The following is a 25,935-nucleotide window of genomic DNA, read 5'->3' as shown; positions in this document are numbered from 1 at the left end:
TTGCCAGGAGCAATTCCTGAGTGTAGAGCTAGAAGTACCACCTGAGCACCACCAAATGTAACCCTAAAATAAATAAGAAGAGAAACAAATGAAGAACAGTGGATTCTACCAACACAGAAACACACTGTACATATTTTGATTTTTTGTGCTCAATTTATGATGAGGTTGTGGGCTGGCACACACTCATTAAAACCTGTTTCTGAAATCTTATCTGTTTGATGATTTCAACTCAATTCTGACACTATTCAGAAAGAGCATCAGATTCTACAGGGCAAAGCTAAGTTTCTCAAGATTACTCTCAGATGCTGGTGTCAAGTCCCAGGCAGTTACCAGGATCCTCTATCCATCACCCAGCTACAGATTGATGGTTCCTGCAGCCATCTATCCAGGTTTCAGGTACCTATCAAAAGCCTAGACTATTATGTGTACTTCTGATCAATGGGCTATCAGATGTATCTAGGATACTCTTCTCATGCTTGATTATTAATTAGAAGATTAATCAACTGGAAGAGAAACAGGATAAGATACAGGAAATAGGGGCTGGAGAAATAGCATAGTGGGTAGAATACTTGCCTTGCATAGAGCAGACCTGGGTTGGATCCTCAGAATCCCATGTGGTTCCCTGAGAACTACAGTGGAGTAATTCCTGAGTACATAGCCAGGAGTAACTCCTAAATATCATCATGTGTGACTCAAAACAAAAAATATGATATAGAAAATAGCTTCCATGGCTCATAGCTTCAATTCTTTTGCCAGGCACACCATTCTTTCTCCCCAAGTTTCTTTGAGTTCACCAACACAGTTTTGGGCTTTAATTGAGACTTTATTGCTGTGGCACAATTAAATCATTGGCCACTGAAAAGTCAGTTCCTCTTCTCTTCCTAGAATGGGAGGGACTGGAGGTTTCAACTCTATAACAGCACAGAAATTCCAAGGCTTTTTTTTGGAAGCTCTCTGTAGCTAGACAGAGACAGGCAAAATCACAATGTAATGTGCGCAAAATCACAATATTGAAAGTGAAAGTCAGTTTATAAAGAGAAGACCTCTGTTTTCCCCATTCTACTCTATCCTATTCCCAGACTAGACACCTGAGATCCCCTTTAGCAAAAAAGACAATAGCCAAGTATTAACATACAGCAAATACTGTTTATTGCAGACTTTCCAGCTGACGTGTGAAAAAGGCACTATGAAAATTAGAATGAATTTAGAATGAATCTAATAATTTCCCTATATGGATTTATGTTAAAATATACACCATTCTTACATAACATCTGTCTTATATATGTGAAATCATATAACATTTAATGACAAAAATCGTGTTTCCAAAAATAATATTTGTTGAAGGTTAGGTATTTTTCTTTATTCTATCTAGAATCTTTCACAGGGTTAAAATATGTGTAAATTAAGTATTTCTTATTGTCAGAAAAACTTGACACAGATAAACACATATAATGGCCCCAATTTCTTTATATCTACTTATATCAGTATTCAAAACTGAAGCCATCATTGAGCAGAATACTGTAATGTACACCAATGGAGGCTACTTCCTGTGCCAAGGTTTGTAATGTCTATGACATATTTTTCACTTGTGCTTTTTCAGACATCAGAATACATAGAGATACCAAGCAGAATATAAACTAAGTCAAAATACAAGCTATACAAGAAATTGAGATCAACAAAGCCATGAGAAATAAAATGTCTTGGGAATGCTTATCCAAGGCCATGTTGTATTTTACAGCTAATTAAATGTTTTACATTTTAAAAAACTGTTGGCATTAAAGAACTCCTAAATAAATCTAAAGATTCTATCATTGAGTATGTGAAAGAAAATGCCTATCTAACAGGCAAAGGGTACCTGAACTAAATTTACTCTGGAGGACAAATCTCAAAGTCATGGGCGAAATCACAATTGTTTGTATTTTTGACTCTCTTTTCTTACAATAAATAAATTCACCACTGTCCGAAAGTGTCTTAGACACTGAGATGGGGGTAAAAACTTAATTTCAAAAAGCAAGTCTGATCTTGGGGAAAAGAGGCAAAATATTTCTCCAGGATAAAAATTGTTTTAAAAATTATTTTAAGTTTTAATAAAATAATGGGCTCAGAAGCAAGTCCTCTGCTTATTTAAATTTGCATTGTCTCTTTATGGAGATAAATTAGGGTACCAAGAAATAAGAATCTGACATTCCCTTCATGGCTTCTTAAAACAAAGCACATTGGAATAATGCCAAAAATGATGGAGTTCCAAAACAACCAATAAACAAATTAGTGACTGCTTCCCTCATCAAACGATTCCACTCCTGAATCACTAGCAGCTGCGCTGATTTTCTCTTGTCGTCTTCGCATAATCTCTTGCAATTCAGAACTGCCACTGTTACCCTAAAAAAATAAAAATAGTTCAGACAACATGGTTATGAGTTTGTGGGGGCTGCGACTTTTTCATCAAATGGCTTGGGTGAAAGTCATTTGTTTTCTTCTAGTATCTTGAGAACTGGAGGTGATCATGTATGAGATGCTTCTAAACTTAAGTAACAAATCTCATTAATTTTATTTTCACTTATAAAGTGACTTGAGGCAATTTATTCATTATACCTTTAACATAAATATGCGGATAATGCAGGTGAAATGTTCTACAGACCACGGGGAAAGACTTCATGTGTACAATAAAACCATAATAAGGGCCAGATACAAGGAGTAGGGCATGACACCAGCTCAGATTTAATATCCAGGACTCTACATGTCCCTGTAGGAGTTGGGATTAGGAGTAATTCCTGAGAACAGAGCCAGGAGTAATCCCTAAGCACCACTGGGTGTGGTCTCAAAACCAAACCAAACCAAAACAAAACAAACATAAAAGCATAATAAAATGGATATATATAACCTTTCAATTATAACCTTTCCTTTGACTAAGCAAAATATGCCTTTATGAACTTCTAAAACTGAACTAAGAATATGGGATCCTTCCATATGAGCCCCCAAATATCATATTATCTTAAATTCTCCTTCCTGAGCCCTGTGTACAATCCTCCTCAGGATTTTCATTCTCTTCAAGAGAAAAATCTAGCCATATAGCTGAGTACTATAAAAGATAAGCTAGGTGTGTGAAGTTGGCTGAGTCAGATGAAGAGCTTCAGGGAGTCGCATCTTCATCTGACTCAATTCACAGGCAGAGAAATAAGAGCAAAATAGACCAAAAGAAAGTAGGTTGTGAGATAAAGGTGTGGTCTGGACTACCAGAATTCAGAAGTCATCGGAAACTAGAATATTCCATCAAAATCATGAAAAATAGCATATACACTTTTTTTTTTTTTTGGTTTTTGGGTCGCACCCAGCAGCGCTCAGGCGTTCCTCCTGGCTCTATGCTCAGAAATCAGCACTGCCAGGTGTGACCCAAAAACCACACACACACACACAAAAAAAAAAAAAAAGAAAAAAAAAGAGAAATCGCTCCTGGCAGGCTGGGGGACCATATGGGATGCTGGGATTCGAACCACCAACCTTCTGCACGCAAGGCAAACACTTTACCTTCATGCTATCTCTCCCAGCCCCCATATACACTTTTAATATAATTGGAATGTATAATGGTAGCTTAATTAATTCAGAAAAGATACAATTAGTTATAGTTATTATACAGAAAGTCAGTTAATGCCATTGAATAAATTCCAAAGGAAATGTAATTTCTCATCACTTAGGAAGGTTATAGGGATAAGTGTATAAACTGTTTCATTCTAAATTATTTAAATGCTAAATTTATATACTAAGTATGTAGAGATAATTGTGCCAATTTCATGCCCAAGCCTTTCATTTGAGTCCAAAAATAATTTCATGAATGCTATTAAAAGTCGTGAAATGTAAGTTCGAAACGTCAACCCTAACAGAGTGCACATTGAGGAGAGTAAAGCTATTGATAGCTCAAGTATATATTATCTAGAAAACATTTGCTCTCTTGCTTTCACACTATTCCTAAGTATTTATGCATCAGGGTTCCGTATCTTAAAGCAATCCCTACCTAATGGCTTCCATCTGATGACACTGGCCTGAGACATCCATACAACGTTGTCAGATCTTATAACCTTTATACTACTATACATTTCAAACTAAATATTCATTAGGAGTAGATGGAATGGTTATCATCTCATATAATTTTCTCCCTCAGGAAACAAAAAAAAACCCATTACTATGTAAAATTTTCATTTCTACAGAAGTAGGAATATATATGTATATCTACATGATAATATTTGACTTTTCTTCAGTGTCCAAAATACATTCATGCCTAAAGCATGCATTTGAGCATATTACATGAGAACTTACAACAAGTGAATTCTTCTGTAAATGAACAGTAATAATCTCCAGAGATAAATAGCAAAAACTAAGCCCAATTCAATTCAGCTCTGCATGAAAAGAAAACTATCTAATAAGGACAGTGGCAGTAATTTCCTGTGCTTTCAATTTGTAGTGCACACTCCTGATCACTGCAGAAAGCATGTGGATCAGTAGAACTCACCTCTAATGCTGCTTTCTGTACTGTGATTTGGCAAAAGACTCTGGCCCCTTCGGGACAGACTGTCCTCAGTTCATCTTTGTTGAGAGAGAAAAGTTGTGCACCATTTAGTACTCCAAGACTATTGACAGTCCTGCAAAAATCAAAAGAAATAAAAAATAGAGCATAAGAAATACTGTCTAGAAAAAAAAAACATTCACGTGCTGTTATAAATATTCTTTTTTTCCCAAGTGTTACACCTATGAACTTGAACTTACAAAACAACACAACAACAGTAACACAGTACTAGGGACTGGAGAAATGGTACAGCAGGTAGAGCATTTGCCTTGCAAATGGCCAACCCAAATTCAATCCCTAGCATCTATTATGGTCCCCCCAAGCACAACTAGGAGTAATTCCTGAGCACAGAGCCAGTAGTAACCCGTGAGCACTGCCAGATGTGGCCTCAAAACTAAAAACAAAACAAAATAAAACAAAAAACCTCCAAAGAATACAAAACAATAGTGTTACCGTATTGCAAAAAGAAATACAAAATATAACTCAGACTGATGATGATGACCAGAAATATACAATATGATTAATTCTATAATATTAAAAGTAGTTCATAGGTTATATATTTTTGTTTAGCACCAATTTCTTGAAATTCGGCATTTCACAGGAGGAATAGGCAACTTTCTAGTGATCAGACAATTGAGGAGCAAGAGACTTTATTTTTCAGTCATGCTGGTAACTGAGTTTAGAGAATTTCAATTTTCTGGACCATGTATTATTTAAATAGTTCATTTTTATTAAATATATAAAACTTTTTTTTTTTTTTTTACAAATTTTCCTGAAGATCTATATCCGCAATTGAAGCAAAGACTGTGTTAACTGAGCTCTATATATAGTCTGCCAGACCATTGTCCACGTCTGTATTACCTGTAGAATGAATGACCAGATTTCTAAGTTGCTGACATTTGGCTTCAGGAGCCAGCTAGAAAACCAAGTGCTCACATGTGATAGCTATTTCTGCTCCCAATTCTGTTTTCTCTTTCTCTCTTTTCCTTCCTTCCTTCCTTCCTTCCTTCCTTCCTTCCTTCCTTCCTTCCTTCCTTCCTTCCTTCCTTCCTTCCTTCCTTCCTACCTTCCTTCCTTCCCCCCTCCCCTTCCCTCCCTCCCTCCCTTTCTTCCTCTTTCTTTCTTCCTCTCTTTCTTTCTTTCTTTCTTTCTTTCTTTCTTTCTTTCTTTCTTTCTTTCTTTCTTTCTTTCTTTCTTTCTTTCTTTCTTTCTTTCTTTCTTTCTTTCTTTCTTTCTTTCTCTTTCTTACTTTCTTTATTTCTTCTTTCTTTCTCTTTCCTTCCTTCTTTCTTCCTTTCTTCTTCCTTCCTTCCTTTTTCTCTTTCTCTCTCTCTCTTTCTTTCTTTCTTTCTTTCTTTCTTTATTTCTTCTTTCTTTCTCTTTCCTTCCTTCTTTCTTCCTTCCTTTTTCTCTTTCTCTCTCTTTCTCTCTCTCTTTCTTTCTTTCTTTCTTTCTTTCTTTCTTTCTTTCTTTCTTTCTTTCTTTCTTTCTTTCTTTCTTTCTTTCTTTCTTTCTTTCTTTCTTTCTTTCTCTCTCTCTTTCTTTCTCTTTTCTTTTCTTTTCTTTCTCTCTTTCTTTCCCTCCTTTCTTTTACTAGTTATAAACAGCTCAAGTCATTTCCTGAGCATGGAACAAATGGGCTCTTACGGTTTATTTAGTCATTTTTGACATCTTAGTGACCAACTTCAAAACAATTCAACTTTAACCCAATGAAGTCTACCCAGATCTCACTTACACGGGGTTGAACCCCTTTGACTGTAACCACGCCTTAACATCCTCCGGAGTGGACTCATAGGTGATGTTGACAACAGGCACATTCTGCCGTGGCACATGGAACTTCTTCTGAGCTGCACTCCGACCAATGGTCAGTCTGTGGATGAGCTCATCCTGAACTTCTTCCATCTGGGACTTCCTTCCTGTACACAAACATGGAAGAGGTTATTTTCCCAATATCAGTGACCCTTTGACACCAGATGAACTTATAATCTAATATGTTTACTATCTTTCCTCACTTTTACTCTTAGCCAGCATCAATTCCATGATCAATTATTCAAATCATTCCCTAGCTCTGCTCACCTCTATTGTTCTCACTTGGAAAAGCCCCAATCTTTGCTCAGTCTAACTTTCTTTGCATTCTGTGCCTGCACCTGCACATTGAGCAGAACACAACAATGCTGAATGATCTCATGAGAAATTCATGACTGGGAACTTCACCAGGGTTGGCAATGCTCTCTGTCAATCACCCGACAGTTCCTCAGGCTATGGCTCTCAACTGGGGCAAAATTTTTTACCTCGAATGACATCTGGCAATGGCTAGAGATACTTTTGGATGTCATTATTGGGGGTTGGGGATAGTTGTTGAAAGATGCTGTCGCCAAGTAATGAGAGGAGGAGGAAGAAAACGCTCAGATCAGTCTCTTTCAGCTCAGAAATACTCAGCAGCACAAATGTCAACAGAGCTCTAGGCTGTTTAACAGTCCATTATCCTTGGCAAGTATCCAATAACATAATACATCCCTCTCTGCAAATCTCCAGCACCTATTTCCTAATTCTCATCTTTAGTTAAATGATGGCATATTTTTCTTATTTTTAAAAAAAAATAACATTAGGAAATAAGTTTTATTGGCCTAGCCAGCACTTATTTTCCTCCCTCTCTCCTTTCTATTCCATCCAGGCTCTGAATGCTAACCTTGATACCTGGGCACCAGACCCCCTATCCTATGCTCTTTGAAAGGGAAGGGATCCCCTTGTCCATTTATCCTACTTTTCCTATACTATCCATTTCCCTCTCTCATAGAATTGTTTCATTAACATACAAACATACTATTCATTTATTATGGGTTCTCTCCCCTTGAATCAGCAAGTTTCTGAATCCGTGCCCTTTCCCCTTTGCCAACCCTGCCAGCTCCTGTCCTTGTCTCTGCTCTTCCCTTAGCACAAGAAGATAAGCTGTCTAAAGGAGACGATTCTGATGCCCATTCTCCAGTTGTTTATTAATGGCACTTCCATTTTTGTTCTTAAATGCTTCCCTCCATTTTTTGCTAAACTGATTCTCAATCACTTTCCCATTTAACCTGTTAGCAGCATCTGAAAAGAGTGAGTCCCTCCTTGAAACACTTTCTTCACATGGCTTTCAGAACTTCACACTCTTCTGCTTTTTCTTCTGTCTCACAGTTTCCTGCTTATTCTCTACTTCTTTCTCTCCTCTTCCAAATCCAGCTGTTTTACTCCATTCAGTTTCTTATACCAGTTTCTTTGGCCTAAGCCAGCAGCACTTTCATGATCTCCCTGTTCTACTCTCAGTCACCCCACCTATTGGTCTTCATTTCCTTCTCAGTGTAACAGATACAATATTCCTTGTGCATGGTATAACTTCCCAGCTTCCATATGACCAAAAGCCCTTCCAGAAAGTTTCAACACAAGGTCCATTGATAGAAACAGATTGAGATGCTGGGCGGCTAAAGGAACCTTTTTAAAAGGTCAGATTAAGACCTCACATGGTGGCTATGGCTTGCAATAAAACCCTGTCTCCTGAAACTTCATTATCGCCTGTAATCATTTCCCTGCCACTACACTGAACCTTCAGATCTGCTGGCTGGAAGGGGTTGCAGGCTTGTGGCGCAGGCTGGCAGAGAAAGGCCTCACCATCCATCCATCACCATCCAGGACTCTATAATTAATATGCATTTCTACATTTTGGCGCCCAAATGTTTATTTGAACCCTGGATTGGAGAAGATAGCGATGAAGGTGAGATTCCTGTTCTTGTGTTTGATTTTGGCTCTCTATCTTTTTCTTTTTCTTTCTTTCTTTCTTTCTTTCTTTCTTTCTTTCTTTCTTTCTTTCTTTCTTTCTTTCTTTCTTTCTTTCTTTCTTTCTTTCTTTCTTTCTTTCTTTTTTTTTTTTTTTGTGGTTTTTGGGTCACACCCGACAGTGCTCAGGGGTTACTCCTGGCTCCATGCTCAGAAATTGCTCCTGGCAGGCACGGGGGACCATTTGGGACGCCAGGATTTGAACCGATGACCTTCTGCATGAAAGGCAAACGCCTTACCTCCATGCTATCTCTCCGGCCCTGCTCTCTATCTTTTTCTAAAAGAGTGGGCCATGTGGAGTCTTTTCTAAATATGGCGGAGTCCCTTTCTGGGGGCAGAAGGGCTACTGAAAGAGGGGAACTGAAAGCTTGGAACTATCCCTTTAGAGGCCTAGGACTGAGACTTTTCTGCAAAAGGTCCTTTTTCCAAGAACCTCAGCCTCCTCAGAGTCTTAGGAAACCACTAATTGGAAAAGGACCAGGAAGAAATGGCTTCACTGAAAGGACTGATTTCTGGATGATGACCTTCAGCCCGGACATGGATCGACTTCGGAAATTGAAGATTCAGCTAAAATGACCTTGACGGCTTTTGATTCTTAGGTGAGGTAGCCACGGCAAAGAGGTGCCACATTCCAAACACAGCTCCCCGAGAGATGCATGTCTGGTCTGAGTTGGCAGCAGTGGCAGGGGAGTGCCCTAGCAGGCAAGAAGCAGTGGATAAGCTTGCAAGCAGGCCATAGGAGGTGGGCGGACGCAGTCCAACTGGGATGGCTCCCGACCAGCAAGTAGAACAGTGCGAGACCCTCACAGCTCCTGCCCAACCCCCCTGAGAGGCCCAGTTTCAAGAAACTAAAGCCACGTGGTGAACAGCCTGGGAGAAACATACAGCTCACCTGCGTCTGGAAAAACTTGGGTGTTGGTGATGGGATAAAAATATAAAAAATGGGAGAAAACAGTGAAGCCCAACTGAAAAATTGATTTTTAAACCTCCTGCATCTTAACTTTGTTTCAGGAGTATCTCTTGATCTAAGTCATTGTCTTGCTACTTTAAATGTGCTTTATAGTTTTCCATAATTAATGTTTCCAATTGCATGATGTTTTATTGTGTGCATTAATGTAGAAGCTTGTTTTCAAAATGTATTGTCTGTATAAATGTTTATAATTTTGTTTAAGGATAGGTTAATGTATAAGAACAAGGAAGTTCCAGTTTAAATGTGTTTGGTAAATAAGCATTAAGAAAATTTTAAGCTACAGGTGTATATTGCAGAAAAGTTATGTTTATGGAAAAGGCTGATTATTTTAATTTTCACTTTAAACTTTGTGGCTTATGGGAATATTAAGGTTCCGCTTTTGGCTGGTGAAAGTCAGGAAAACAATAGATAACATTCCTTCTTTTGTTTACTAATCACAGGAGGGAGAGATGTCACCCCTCCCAGTGCAAATTGCTAATTTTACCTGGTCAGACCTGCTTACATCTGGGAGGGGTCTATGGAAAGGAACAAAGAGTTGCTTTAGGGGTGTAAAAGGTAGATTGGAGAAGAAGCAGCAGGAGAGATTGGCAGAATGGAGGATTAGAAAACAGGTTGAGATGCTGGGTGGCTGAACTAGGCTGCTTAAAAGGTTAGGTTAAGGCCACACATGTGGCTATGGCTTGTAATAAAACTTTGTCTCCTGAAACTTCATGATTGCCTGTGGATCATTTCCCTGCCACTACACTAAACCTTCAGACCCACCGGCTGAAAGGGAATGGAGGCACGTGGTCTGGGCCGACAGAGAAAGGTCTCACCATCCATCTCCCCATCATCTACAACTACCCAGGACTCAATAATTAATATATATATAATTCAACAGCCCACCATATTAAGGTGTTGCTACTGGACTCTTTGATTCTATGTCTGGACCCCATTTCTCTAGAAGCTAACAACAATCACCAAACCTTCAAATTTAAGAATTTGAACGGAGCCTGCTTATAGCCATCATCTCCCTGGTAGAAAAACAGCCAGCTCCTCCACCAAGCTTTCAAAGAAAATAATGATGGCTGATACTTTCCAGATAGCCCAGTCCTGGCTGATACCTCTCCAATATTCTCAGAATGAGTGTGTATATGAGGAAAATACCAAATTCTCCTACTGTCTGAACTATAGCAGCCAAATACCAACCCCTCTATCCTCTGATAGAAATGGCCCAGCTTCCAGACTTATCAAACTTCTAAGCCACCAAATATGTTTTAGAGCTATCAAATCTGGACCATGCAGCTATATATCGCCATAAAACACCTCAATATCTTGTAATAGTATCAGTCCAATAGTATCACAGGAAATTTGTGGGAAAGTTACATAGAAATTGATAGATCACAGTAATACAGAATGGCCAAACAGTAATACAGAATGGCCCAACTAGCACCAATCACAGCCCAGTAAATCATGAGACACTGACTTTAGTAAAACCACAGAGAGATATAACAATCATTTAAAATTGACCTCTGTTGACCTAAATTTTGATAATTCCATTTGCTTTCTGTATTGGAACAAAGAGCATTAAGTAAATTTGTGCCTGTATGGAGGCAGGATATGGTGGTGAGTAAGTGACTGGGGTCATTCATTGGTAAAGGGAAAGTCACACTGGTGGTGAACTGGTGTTTGAATATTTAGTGACTGAAATGACTGTGTTATGAACAACCTGGTAAATCATTGTTATAATAAAAATTAGGAAAAGAAAACGAACTCGAATGGAATATTTTCCCCAATAGCTAGCCACCTGGATCACTTTCCTCCTGACTATTGATTTTTTTCCCAACTATTTAGAATTACAACCCTTATCTCAAAAGTACTCCTTAGTTCCAAACTATTCAACACTTCCTTGTACTCTGTTTGTGGGTCATAACTGGTAGTACTCAAAAGGATACTTGGCAGTGCCAAAGATTAAACAAGGCATGTACTCATCCCACTGAGCTCTCTGCAGCCCTACACACACATAAACACACACACACACACACACACACACACACACACACACACACACACACACACCATTTTCTAATATTCTCTATCTACTAAATTGTTTATCTCCTTTCCTTAAAACAGATAGCCAATGAGAAAAGTGATATTCACTGGTTCCATTCGAATTACCTGGAACAGTACAGAGACAGTACAGAGACTCAAACAGACTAAATGAAAGCTGCATTGAGAGCCTTTGCAGAGCATCTTATGCAAACCCTTAATATGGTTAGATAAGAGAATGGAAGTCCAAAGGGGAGAAAGAGCTGTCAAAATCATACTCTTAACCAGTGGCAGAATTTCAGTAGAACTGCATTTCCTTACTTTCAGTTTCAGAATGCTTCATGACCAAAGTCACTGAAACAATCTTTGATCCTTTGATTAATTTACCTGCCGTCTCTTTCCCTTATCCACGTACACTTACAGGAAAGATGCATATATACATGAAATATCTTTATGAGAAACAAACAGGGAAGGAATGAACATGTAAGAACAGCAGATATGTGACTGGATAATTTAGATTGATACATTGTTACACTATTCATATACTAATTTCAAGGACTGAGTACTAATAAAGAAATTGATATATCTTATGGTTTCGGGTTTGATATCGAGGTCTTTCATCCATTTGGATTTAACCTTCGTACATGATGTTAGCTGGGGGTCTAAGTTCAATTTTTTGCAAGTGGCTAGCCAGTTGTGCCAACACCACTTGTTGAAGAGGCTTTCTTTGCTCCATTTAGGATTTCTTGCTCCTTTATCAAAAATTAGGTGATTGTATGTCTGGGAAATATTATGCAGCTGTCAGGAGAGATGAAGTCATAAAATTTTCCTATACATGGATGTACATGGAATCTATTATGCTGAATGAAATAAGTCAGAGATGAAAAGGAATAAAACCCATGCCAGGTTTTACTTAGGAAAGGACCACATGTTCACAAGCTTGCTTCTAGTGAAAAGGAAGTTCCGCATTCACCCCTACCTCATCAATGATTTGTGTATCGTGGCGGAAGTCCCGCCTTCACTCCCACCTCACCCAATGATCCGCATTATCGTGGCGGAAGCCCTACCTCACCAATGATCTGCGTTATTGTGGCGGAAGTCCCGCCTTCACCCCTTCCTCACCCAATGATCCGCATTATCGTGGCGGAAGCCCTACCTCACCAATGATCTGCGTTATTGTGGCGGAAGTCCCGCCTTTACCCCTACCTCACCAATGATTCGTTTTATCATAGTGGAAGCCCAGCCCTCAAGGAAGTGGCATCATTCTACTTCCTTCCCCTCCCATTTCCCATCTTATATAAGGGGGAACCAGCGGTAGCACGTGGTCTCTCTGGCTTTACTCTGTTGGGAGGAGGCTATAGACCCTGGTATACCAGAATAAAAGAATCCACCTGAGCGTTTGCTTGAGTTGTTCTCCCTTCAATTCTCTGCGACGGAGCAGAATTTGGAATCCTCGGACCGTACAGAGAGAGAGAGAGAAAGACGTAGAATGGTCTCACTCATCTATGGGTTTTAAGAAAAATGAAAGACATTCTTGCAATAATAACTTTCAGACATGAAAGAGAAAAGAGCTGGAAGTTACAGCTCACCTCATGAAGCTCACCACAAACAGGGATGAGTTTAGTTAGAGAAATACTAGTTTTGAACTATCCTAATAATGAGAATGTACGAGGGAAATAGAAAGCCTGGGTTGAGTGGGGAGGAGGGAGATTTGGGACTTTGGTGATGGGAATGTTGCACTGGTGATGGGTGGTGTTCTTTACATGACTGAAACCCAAACAATCATGTATGTAATAAAGTTGGTTAAAATAAAAAGAAAAAAAAAGAAAAAAAAGTAACTGAAAATGAAATCCAACTAACAAATGAACTTGGCAAGTGACAATGACCTGATCACTAAGAGAACCCTCATCATCACTGGCCTGTGATCTTTATTTTCCTATGAAAAATGTTTCAGAAAGTATTTTATATCCCTGGGGCAACAAATGAAAATGTGAAAAGTCAGACTGGTGTTTCAGTGACTGTCTTCAAGCCTTCAGGATTTAGGAAATCTTTGAGACCCAAGAAAGTCAAAAGAAAGAACTGGAAGAAAGGGAGGGATGTTGGGGGGCTAAAGTGAGGGAGAACTGTGGACAGCTACCTTTAAGGACACACTGCTTGCACTGGCCCATTCTTTTACAACCCACCCTTCACCTTGCCATCCAGCATAAGATTACATTTCAAAGGAATGAAAACAGAGAGAAAAGGCATTGCTGCACTATCTGGGCACTATCCTGGCACTACAGACTTTGGCCACTGTGTGACCATTTCTAGCCCAGAGAACAGTTTTCTCCCAAGGAGAGCATAGTTCTTTTTGAATATGCTCCTACTGCTGGTTTCCATTTCCAATGTTCTAGGCAACACAACAGACTACTTTTATACCTTTCTCAAATAACCTGTCTGATTTCCAAAGATTAAACTAAAAGAAAAGGATTTACATTTCAAAGAAATGGAAGAAATGCAAAACAACCAGAGCAAGGGACTCCTGAAAAAAAAAAAAAACGATAAGAGGAACTCCTTTTTGAAACCAGGGACAAGTCCATTTGAATAGCTTTTATGACACATGGCTCCCAGCTGCTAGTTTGAATAGGCAGCAGGAGGTCACAGAAAAGCCAGCCTTTTGCTATTTGTTACATTTAAACAGCAAGGACGCTGACTTTTTCCTTGTTCCTGACCATCTGATAACATTTTGTGAGTATTTACTTCACAGTTCCCTTGATTCTACTTTTATCAGAAGTCTGGGCTGTTAGTAGAGAATGGGCACAATAGCCATATTCTGAGAAAATCTGACTATCAATAAATAAACACTTCTATCTGGGGGTAGAAGCTGTTAAGAAGCCCCACCATTCATTCAGAAAAATGTTCCCCAAAAGAGTATTCAAGAAAAAAAAATGATCCAGGAAATACTTGTTCTATAAAAAGAAGTATAGTTAATGTCCAACTATGCTTGGGATAGCTTTAAAAATAATTTTTTTAGAAGTAGCCACAATATTTTATTAAGGAAGCAAATACATGTGTTAATTTTAGGGAAGGGCCAGAGAGATAGATAACGCAGCAGATAGGGAGAGCACTTGCCATGCACCTGGCTGACCATGGTTCCAGAGCCTCCAAGAGGGAATCCCTGAGCACAAAACTAGCAGGAAGCCCTGAGCCTCAATGAGGCCTCAAATAAAAACACACTTTAGGGGAGATGTTTATAAATTATATATCAAACTCGCCCTTTTTACTGATGAAAAGCAGACATTGAGAATGATGAGTCACAATTATCAGGAGAGTTTCTGTCTTTAAAACATTTTAAATATGCCACGTTCCCATGAGATTATTCTTAGTTTCTGAGACTGGGTCAAAGAACAAACTGTCCCAAATCACAGATGTTAAAGGGGACTAGATGCCTATGAACTCTGATCCCAGGCCTGAAAAACAGCAGAAGAATTTCAGTGATAACCGTGGTGATGTACCAAAAATGTTCCAGACTTTAGTAAGAATGTAGAAAGAACAGTCAAATCTAAGAGGAAATGTTCCTTAGAGAAGTAAAAAAAAAAACCCAAAAAACAAAAAAACCAACACTTGGACAATTTTCTCATGCCAAAACAATGTTGTTAGTGTCACTGAAAAAAAATGTATCTTTTAAAAATATGCACACAGGGGCTGGAGCAGTTGTGCAGAGCACTAATGCAATCTGCCTTGCCTGTGCTAGCCTAGGATGGACCTCGGTTCGCCCCAGCGTCCCATATGGTTCCCCTAAGCCAGGAGTGAATTCTAAGTGCATAGCCAGGAGTAACCCCTGAGTGTTACCAGGTGTGGCCCCCCCCCAAAAAAAAAAAACAAAACAATAACAAGGTGATTTAAACAGTCTAAGTCTTGGGAAAGAATGAAATATATACATAATGACTTATACTTACTGAATTTAAGCTTGATTTGCATAACAAATACATTTTAATTGTTTTAGTGGGTTTTTCATCCCAGTTTTTTTATGTATCAAGAATGATCACAAGGGAGAGGTATGCTTTTTGATTTACTGAGATGAGAGAAACAATAGGGTGAAAATGGGGAGGATAAGATTCAATAACGTTTTGTGCTTGAGAATCAAGCATCCCTTCTCAGCCCTAAAATTAATAGTTAAAATGTTGTATCTGAATGTCAGAAATTTGCTATGAAGATAAATTTCGGATCACTGATTTTTCCATAATCTTCTTCCAAGATAGTATTAGAAAATGTAGAAATGGATGATCTATAGTAAAAAGAAAAAAAGAATCCAGAACTGCGACCCCAAAGACCCAAATTTAGAAAATGAGATGAGGGAGGAGGCCAGGAAGAGATTTTGGAGGATAAAAAATAAGGTAGAAATCTTTATAATCTCTTAAATTCCATAGAAGTATGATCTATTTACATACAAGTATGATCTACTTACATACAAGATTGATTTACTTACATTTAATATTATTTTTTAAAAGATTGAGACCACTTGGGGCCAGAGTGATGGCGCAGGTGGTTAGGTGTTTGCCTTGCATGCGCTAACCTAGGACGGACCTCAGTTCGCTGCCCCAAGTGTCCCATAGGGTCCAAGCCAGGAGCGATTTCTAAGCTCATAGCCAAGAGTAACCCCTGAGTATCACTGGGTGTGTCCCCCAAACCAAAAAAAAAAAGCCAAAAAAAACCAAAACAAACAAACAACCACCAACAGCAACCACCAAAAAAGATTGAGACCACTAATAAACAATACTTTACTGAACAGTGCTTTTGATAGAGGAAACTAAGTTAGGCTTTTGCCTCCCAGGGATACTCACGGTCCACAGGAAGCTGTTTGTGTCTCTGACTGTCCCGCACAATACTGCTGCCACTGTCACTGGAGCTGCTGTTCTGACGGGTGACATTTGCAGGGACCTTTGGCACAGGTACTGGAGCTGGAGTAGAAGGTGGAAGGGGTACAGGAACAGGAGCTGGTGTTGGGGGAGGTGATGGAGCAGAGGGAGTATCAGCTGGTCGGGGACCATATTCCATCCTTTGCTTCTATAAGAGACACAATTTGAAATGAACAAACTATAAGCTATGGAAAGAATGATTGAATTATACCTTGACAAGACTGGTCATTTACTTGTGAACTTAGTTGCAAAACTTACATTGCGTACATGCGTGCGTGCATGTGTGTGTGCATGCATGTGTGCATGTGTCCCTACACACGACTCTCCAACCCTAAATAGTAAAATGATCATTAAAAAATATCTTTTAGAAACTGTGGAAATAGCACAGTAGGTAGGGTGCTTGACTTGTACAAGGCTGATCATTTGCCTCCTATATGCATCAGTGGCATCCCATATGGTCCCCTGAGCACATCCAGGAGTGATTCTTGAGTGTAGAGGCAGGAGTAACCTCTGAGCTTTCCTGGGGATGACCCCAAAATAAAAACTCCAACAAGATAAAAATTAAAAAACAATAATAACACAAAAATACTGTTAAGATCTCTCTGTGAGTCTGGAGAGAGAGCGCTCAAAGGGCATACTTTGGAATGTAGAAGATCTAGGTTTGATCCCCAGAACTGTAAGTTCTCTCACTTCCACCCCAGACTGCCAGGAGTAACTGTTGAATATAGAGTTAGAATTGTCAACAAGCACTTGAGATATAGCCCTAAAACAAAAAATTTCTATGCTACTGTTTACAAATCTAAACAGAAGTTAAGGACTCATAAGCATATACCAACAGTGAACAGTAGTTATAGTAACAAAAGTTAAAAAGTAAAATCTGGCCTAGGAAACCCACAAGGCCAACAAAGGTCAAATTTTTGATTATTTGGAAGGTAGGGTATAGTGATAGTAAAGTGGGGGGTTCCCAACTTGGGGTTCACAATATGTAAGACAAACACCAAACTTCCTATACTCTCCCTAAACCCCACAAAAACACTGTAAGCTAATCGATATAAAATACTGTTCCTTATTTTAACTGTTATGCTATGTTAAAAAATATTGAATTCTGCTGTTTCCACATAATTAAGAGTGGCAGTATTTCGGCACATAAAAGGAATTTAAAATAAACAATTGAAATGTTGCCAATTTAGTTAATAAACACTTCTGCCCTCATATTATGTTAATGTATTAAAATTAAAAAAATTCTTACTAAAATAGGAAAGTTATGGGTCAGATGATGGTAGAAGAAATTATATAATCTTTAAATATTTATGATTGCCATCCACAAACATATTAGAAAAAAAGCCATGTAGGTTTTTGTATTTATCAAAATATACCATTTTAATACTTTAAAATTATGGCTGTTAGTCTCATGCAAGACAGTAGTTGTACATTTTCACTGTTAAACTACATAATAGCTAAAAGTCTAAAGAAACAATTTTAACATATAGAAAACCAATTTATATTACACTCCAAATTCTCAAAAGGCACTTGGGGTGGGGGAGAATTGAAGAGAGAAAAAAAATATGAAAATTTGTGTAAGGTTTAGATACTGACTGATACAATTTAAATTACCTAACTGATATTCAGAATTATTCAGACTTGGGAAATGGATAGCAAAGAGAAGGCCTTTTGATAATCTGGTCCTTTGGTTAAAACAGTATTTTTAATTTTTAAGCTGGCCCAAATATAAGGCAGTTATTGATTTTAAAAGCAATCCCCGAATTTCCACAGAGATCAAAAATAAAAAAAACTCACACCACACTACACACCACTTTTTAATAAAATTTATCACTCCAAAACCAACACACCAACCATTCCCATCAAGGCCTTCGTATAGCCCAGCATAGGTCCTGTGGAAACCCTGGGTGGGACTGAGCTTTTATGCTGTTTCTTTCTCTTCAACATCTCACCAGCCAGGGCTAGAGATAAGGTGTTTATAATGCTGCTGGATAGTAAAGAAAGGCAGTGGGAAAGAGAGGTGACAGGCGAGGAAGTAAGAGCAGAGGACTAGGATTGTACATAGCCAGTCATCACTTCAGAAGTCAGATGGAAGGGAAGACCAAGTTGATGTCTCAGCATTTAAGGCTTAGAAACAATACTAATACATGAAGTAATAGAGTTTATTTCTACTTATCATGGCTATTTTCCATAGAACTATATTCCTATATTTGGGCCAATAAAATACATAAAGCAATCACAATATAGCAAACATTACAATACAGTATTTAGCACACACCAAAGTTGCCTGATCAATGTATGATCAATGTATATACATGTTCCCTAGACAACAATGTTCTTTACACATAGTTTTGTGAAGGTTAGTGAATTCTCTCATTAGAATTTCAAATGTCAATGTTAACTCTTTTTAAAACTTAACTAGTTTCTTAGTAGCTATCAAATCACACTTTGAAAAACTAAACACAGTGTATATTATTGTCACAGTTGTCTATGCCCAAAGATAATATCACCAAATTTTCTGTGCCTGTTTTCAATCATCTGTTATCCCTATATATGCAATTTTATCAGAATAACCTAACAGAATAATATAGATTTGATTCAAATAAAGAGAAACCACACAAAACCATATGAATTTTTATGGATTATGTTATAAATTTTATTCACATGTGTATTCTGCCCTATTCTTCATTCTCTTTCCTGCTTCATATTTCTAGTCTCTGAAAAAGGGAAATGGCCTTCCTTGAAATGACCTTCATGAATTCCCTTCTCTATGATCGACTGCCCCAGTACTGCCCCTCCATTGACATTTTCTATGGATATTTCTGGTTGGAAATATAGAACTGATGAAGGAGATATCCTGGCTCTGGGAAGGTTAGAGAAAACTGCATCCTGCTGACTCTCTCACCTCCACTTTCCACCTGATTTGCCTGAGATTTGCTTAGTATGAGCAATGGAAGCTTCATGTTCCCAGAAACCCTTCGTCTAAGAGCAAACACGAGTTATTAGGGTACATACCTACCTTTGTACAGTATCTATAACTTCCTAACTCTTTCCATTCATTTATATATATATTATTTAAATTATATTTATAATATATAATAACATATATGTAATAACATATATATATATCTAAATGTGTTCTGGGTCACACCCAGTGATGCTCAGGTTTTACTCTCTTAACTCTGCACTAAGGAATCACTCCTGGTGGTGCTCAGGGGACCATATGGGATGCCAGGAGAAATGAACTCAGGTGAGCCACATGTAAGATGAGGCGTTATCTAGTATACTATCTCTCTGGTCCCATCTCACAAATAGGTTTAAAGTTCTACTTAAAACTATTTCTTGCTCTTTCTCTGGAAAAAACCAGAATGACTAGACCTCTGGCAAATCTGCTTTACTACTGATAATTAAGTAAGGATGAGTCACTATTCCTTGGTCACTAATGCTGTGAAGAAATTCTCAAGGATTAAAAAAAGTTAATTAGAGATAAGCTTTTGATTCATACTAAAAACTGCTTCAGAAGAGAAATTTTACAAGTAAACTCAACAAAACTATTAAAACAAGATTATTCTTAAAAATTAAGCCTAACAAAACCATTAAATCTACAAATTTTCCCTCTAAATTTGTTCTTTTTTTGAATTCTACAGTGAAAACAGGCACAGCTGGAACATTTGCATAGTGCTAAGTCCAAAGACTGAATAAAAAATTGTATTAAAAAGAAATGCCACAAGGGAACAAATGCAGGTTACCTCTGACAGCTCGCCAAGTAATTGCTATTAGGAAATGGAGGAAATCACATCAAATGAGAATATTAACACAGGAGATGGAATTAAAATATTATCAATTATAATTCACATCAAACATCAGAAAACATGAGCACATATGTTTTTGACAGTGAAATTACCTGTCCAGAAATCAACATGTTAAGGAGTCTATAAATATATAAGTTCCATTTCCCCACAGTCCAATCATGGGAAAAGATTTACATGAATTTATACTACAGTAAAAATAGTGTAGAGTATCTCCATAACTATGGATTTGAGCTATCGGTTCATTCTATTTTGATGATCTTATAAAGAATACAATCAGTACATTAAACTTATACTAATTCTTTACAAGGTACATGAAAAAAGAAAGATACAACTTGGTGTGACTTAGTGATCTTTAACTTTAGCTTTCATCCAATTTAAACAAACTTAAAGCTGAAAATTTTGCACATGTGTGGTAAGTTGGGCAGGTATGAGACACTGAACAAGAACAGTAGAGAGAAAAAGAGTAAGTATTATTGTTTAAATCATCACAAGCAATATTTGGAAAATGTTAATATATGAAGCAAAATTTAAAAAATAATTATCCTTGTCTATAAAACCATGCTTCTGATACAATGCTTCCTAAGTGGGTGGGTAGGTAGTCGCCTTGGGTACACGTGAGGTGCTTTCAGTTTTTGATATTAAGAATGATCAAGAAGGAATGATTCAGAGTGATTAAGAATGACTGGACAAGTGATGTCTTTCTGAAAAGGGAGGAGTAGCTCAAATATATTTGGAAACCATTGCTCTACTTAATAGATGGTTGGAGATTCAGCAGCTAATTTAAGAAATAGAACTATGGTAGTTTGCTATTCCCTTACTAGGTTTCTTTATCAAATGGCTAATGGCCACAGGCAACAGAACATGAGAATGGCTTTAAAGAAGTGAGTTTACCATGAGTTGAGGGATGGAGCTGAAGGTAGGGTAGACATGGAGATAACAGTGGAAGGAAGCAGGCACTCTGTTGGAGAGTGTAGTGATGGAACACTGTATGCATGAAACACTATACGTCTTGGTGCCTCAAATGAAATCTTAAAATATATAAAAAGAGAAAAAGATATGTAAAGAACTGAACCATTTCAGAAATTTGGTCATCAAATGATTGTGAAGGTATCTTTAGTAATGAGATCACTCTGTCTAGTAGAATTTGAACATCAGAATTGAGCTTGAGAAATAGAACATTAATAAATTGGGCTGAAACTAGCATGCTTGGGACTTCCTTGTCATTTATAGGAAGTATATCCATTTTTAATGGAGAGTATGAAAACGTGTAAGAAAGAAAGAACAAAGTGCTTTTTCTAGATAGGATGGTGGAACCATGAAACTACCACTTCCAATTCACACCTGAATAGCTGGAACATGGTGGTGGTGGGGAAGCTTTCTTTAAGGTCAAACACTGCATTAGTGGCTTAACCAGGATTAACATCCTTGTCTACCAACATTTACTCTGAGATTTTAACTTACTTATATATGTTGGAAATATGGGATACTTTTTTCCCCCAGAGTATTTTTATCTTCTCTGAGAAAAAGAGAAGACAAAAAAATCTATGTTGAATTTACAAAACCCTAATAAACAGATAGTCACAGCTACATTTTGAAGAGTGCCTACCTCTAATAATATGCACATGTACTTAATAATTAATAACAAACAAGACTTCTTTAATTAAAGCCCCTAAAGAGACTCAACATAATTATAGGGGAGAGATGGATGGCTTTTGCTCCTGACATAGATATAGCCTGAGAATTATCTTGGGCAACATTCTTGTAAGTAAGCAGTCGTAAGGATGAAGGGCTGGGAATCAAATCAAAGAAATGTCAAGAACTTAAGGAGGCAAGTTAGTTCTAGGTGGAGTGGAAGGCCCTGCATGGAAATCTGTGGACCTGTGCAAAGATCATAAAGATTAGGAATGCTCTACAATGGCACTGCATTTATCTTAATTTTTCATCAGCCCTCATCCTTCCCTTTTCCAGTGGTCTCGTTTATTTTTTCTTAAATGTTTTATATTTTTCATGATTTCCTCATTACCCCCTCCCTTTTATTTTTCAAACATTGCTGAGGCCATGAGGGAAACACATTAGGTGGGAATGGCTGTCTTTACAAAGCTGTAAAAAAAATATCACTCCAAATGTGAGGTAAGTACACAGCCTGGACTCCCAGGGACAGCAAGTGTCATCAACACCATCAGGGCAGGTGCCAGTTCCTCTCCTTGCTGCCACCAGAGACTTTGGCACGACTATGTGTACAGCAGGCTGGACCACCCCATGCCCTCTACAGAAAGTGCCACCAGCCTATTATTTCTCCTTTATTGTAAACATGCACAGAATAGCAAATACCACAATGGGAGGCTTAGTTAAAGCACTTGGTAACTTACAAATAAATTACCTAGAAATAGTTTGCATTTCATTCCCTTATTCCCACTATTCATTAACTGTCTACTTCTATATGAATTAGAACTTGAGCAACTTTTCAAATTAAACATACAAACAAGTCTTGATAAGTTTATAAAAGGACACATAAAGGCAAAAATCCAATTCCCAAGATGCTGGGGGATCAGATTAACATTAATCCCAGCATAAGCTATGAAAGGTATCAGAGGAAACATCACCATATGCATCACATCATGTGCAGACCTAGTGAGGTGGCCATCTTTTCTACACACTGTTCCTCCTATAGTGAAGGACATCAGGGTCCAGGACTCATGCTGGATCGTGACAGTTATGCTACTAAGGGCAGGTTACTTATCTGTCCCTGTTTTCTCAAAGAATAAAAGATCCTCCATCCTGGGGTGGTTGTGGGGATTCAATCCCTGAGTATTTATGAAATGTTTCAATAAAGCCCAATGTGAACATGGACCACTTTAGAACTTTTTATCATTGGTATCAGCCAGAGTGAAGAAGGGAGAAGAAGGCATATTTGGATAATAGGTACTTTTCTGTAGCAAGACAGGGGTCTCAGATGTCTCTGGGTAAAGCTTCTTTTAATGCTTTCTGAATTACGAAATCACTGGATACAAGTGGCAGCAGGAAAACTATGCAGCCATTTGTAAGGAGAGAGAGAGTGGGTCACAGAGGGAGGATCAAAGTAATGCAGATGGCTTAGAGATTTTCTGTAGGACAGAAGGCTTTTTATGGAGGATCTGCCTTTTTGTTTCCCATCTTTCTTTTCATCCTGTATAGTCTGCTGGCACTCAAATATTTGTGGAGTAAATGAATGAAAAGATGAGTAAGAGAACTGCTTTTGATGTTTATGATCCATTGGAGTTTTAGAAGGTGTCTGAACTATACAATCAAATGGTAGTATTCCTGTTGTGATTATGAAATAAGACACAGGATTTTTCTTTATATAAAGGTACCTGGAATACTGGTAAAGAAATATAAAATGATGGACATTAATTTCCATGATTTTTCAAAACTTATTTAGTTATTTTGTGCATGTATGTTTGATAAATGCTTTGAGAGTAGGGATTCTTTTAGATTAGCATTTATGCCAAAGAGCAGATAGACAAGTTTGTTTATTAAAATCGTACAGGATTTTTGTGGGGTTTTGTTTTGGTTACTACCTTTAAAATCAAGTCCTCTCAACTGAAACATACACCTAAACTGTTATATACATTTCTACATAACCTCACTGTATTAAGAGTTGCACAAGAAAATTTAGAAGACAGGATTAAAAAGTATAAAAAGAAACATCAAATCTCTATAATGTGATACTTATAAAAATAGCAAAATAAACTCATGAAATTGTGAAACAATCATAAATTTGATGTATGCCAAAAGAGAGACAGATATCTATGAGATTGTATTAAAGGAGAAAAACCTACACCTGAACCTGAGGTATGTATCTCTCTCTTACCCTGACATAGGTTCTCAGTTTGAGGTCTCTCCTAATATTTCTCTAAATAAAGCTATTTTATGTCACTTTAAAATGGAATGATTTTATGATTTTCAAAAATACTCTCTACATATAATGTAATACTTTGGGTATAATTTTAGATAGAAGCAACATCACACAGGAAAGTAAAGGAAAGTGATGATTCAAACCATCAGTCAGTAATGAAAAAAAAGAAGGTAAACTAAATAGGAAAAGAAGAGAGGTTCAATTCCTTAGAAAAGCTTGCATAGGGAAAAATACTTAGAACTGACATTATTGGCAACTTTTAGGTCTCGTACTCTATAAAAGTTTGCCCACTCATAGAAATCATGCACAAATCGGGGCGGGAGTGGTGGTGCAGCGGTAGAGCATTTGCCTTGCACACGGCTGACCTAGGATAGACCACTGGTTTGATCCCCCGGGGTCCCATATTATCCTCCAAGCCAGGAGCGATTTCTGAGCACATAGCCAGGAGTGTCACTGGGTGTGGACCAAAATTTCCCCCCAAAAAGAAATAATGCACAAAATAATAATATAAAATAATAATAATATGGATAATTTGGTTTTTGTTTATTTTTGGTTTCTTTATTACTTATGACCACACCCTACAGTGCTCAGGGCTTACTCCTGGCTCTGTGCTGAAGGAACGAACACTCCTGGCAGAGTTCGGAAGATCATGTGTGGTGCTGGGGATCAAAGCCAAATCAGTCCATGCAAGGCAAGCATCTTACTTTATGTACTATCTCTGTGGTCCAATACTGTTTTATACATCTAAAATATCAACTTTTCTGCTCATATGCAGCAATTAGAAGTATTCTTTGCCGAACAGTTTGTTACATAGATTATGTTTTTATATGTTCAAAACAGACCACATAGCTCAAAGGGGAAAGTACTCTACCAGGAATCTTGGCACGGCACTTCAAGAATAGATTTTAACCACTCTTTAACACATTTCACCAGAGAAAAAAATATGAAAAATTGGCATTTATAAACTAGACAGAAATCAGCACTGTATCCAGTAAGCAAACTCAGAATATGAAAAAAAATTAGGAAATAAAAAAGATAAACAGATAAGAAAATCCACTTCAAAAATCCATGGGAAATGGAGCAAATCATACCTTGAATAATTCAAATTCTTTCTTTGGCATCAATAGCTAACAACAAATGATGAACATAAAATAAGTACATAATACACAGGCATATCAGACCAGCCAAAACATTAGCACAGCAAACACTTCCACGGCCATCACTTTATGTTATCAAGGTAAGTCAGCCATGCACTAATTCTTGATTTTAAATAATACTTAATTTTAATTCTCTAAATTCAGAGTCCCCTTGATGAACAGGACATGCACTGTGCTTAAAAGTAAAAAGGAGCTAGAACAGCCTTGACAGAATAACCATGATTCTATACAGTCAGCATTTTACCAAGAATATACCTAACACAAAAACCAACTGTTCTGTTATATAGTGTATGTATTTTCTACAAATTTGTGAAACTATTCTGAGTCAGATGTTTAAGATTCTTAAATTTTAAAGAGTCATTTCTGGAGCATAAGACAAAAGCCAGAACCAAGGCTATCCATGGGGGAGTCTATCAACTTTCTCTCTGTTGGCAGATATGACTCTAGCAATCTTGAGACAAGTCTGACATCCCAAGTGTTTTAGTAAGTAAAGTTTAAGTAAAACTTACTTAAGTAGAACTTACTTTAGTAAGTAAAACTTTAAGTTTTAGTAAGTAAACTTTAGTAAGTGACTTCATATGTTAGTGAGTGAGCGAGGCAGAATACAATACTGAAATACAATCTGACAAGAATTATTCAATGATCAAGGGCAGAGTATAACTTGTCTAACTTATAGTATAAGTACATATTAATTTTAAAATCAAGAGAGGTAAAAATATTAAGAATTCAAGAGACAGACAGATAGTTCAATGGGCTGAGCACATCTTGCATTCAGGAAACCTGTGTTTAAGCATCAGTACTGTGTGG

The 25,935-nt window shown here is 37.6% G+C and overlaps 1 protein-coding gene across 3 annotated transcripts in view; it reads right to left on the bottom strand.

The window, feature by feature from the left end:
* Nucleotides 1-1,126: 1,126 nt before the first annotated feature.
* EPS8 (epidermal growth factor receptor pathway substrate 8) overlaps nt 1,127-25,935 on the bottom strand; it is a 147,039-nt gene continuing 122,230 nt past the window's right edge. For all 3 annotated transcript variants that reach the window (XM_049783697.1, XM_049783695.1, XM_049783696.1), the window contains 4 exons: nt 16,190-16,412; nt 6,294-6,474; nt 4,505-4,634; nt 1,127-2,379 (listed from right to left, as the gene is read on the bottom strand). In XM_049783697.1, coding sequence (XP_049639654.1) covers nt 2,266-2,379; nt 4,505-4,634; nt 6,294-6,474; nt 16,190-16,412 — 648 coding nt within the window. In that variant the 3' untranslated portion in view covers nt 1,127-2,265. The remainder of the gene's footprint in view (nt 2,380-4,504; nt 4,635-6,293; nt 6,475-16,189; nt 16,413-25,935) is intronic.

This window comes from Suncus etruscus, chromosome 11 (assembly GCF_024139225.1).
Source record: "Suncus etruscus isolate mSunEtr1 chromosome 11, mSunEtr1.pri.cur, whole genome shotgun sequence".
NCBI classification, from domain to species: domain Eukaryota; kingdom Metazoa; phylum Chordata; class Mammalia; order Eulipotyphla; family Soricidae; genus Suncus; species Suncus etruscus.
The sequence above is the reverse complement of the archived record's forward strand: the minus strand, read 5'-3'. Positions and strand labels throughout refer to the sequence as shown.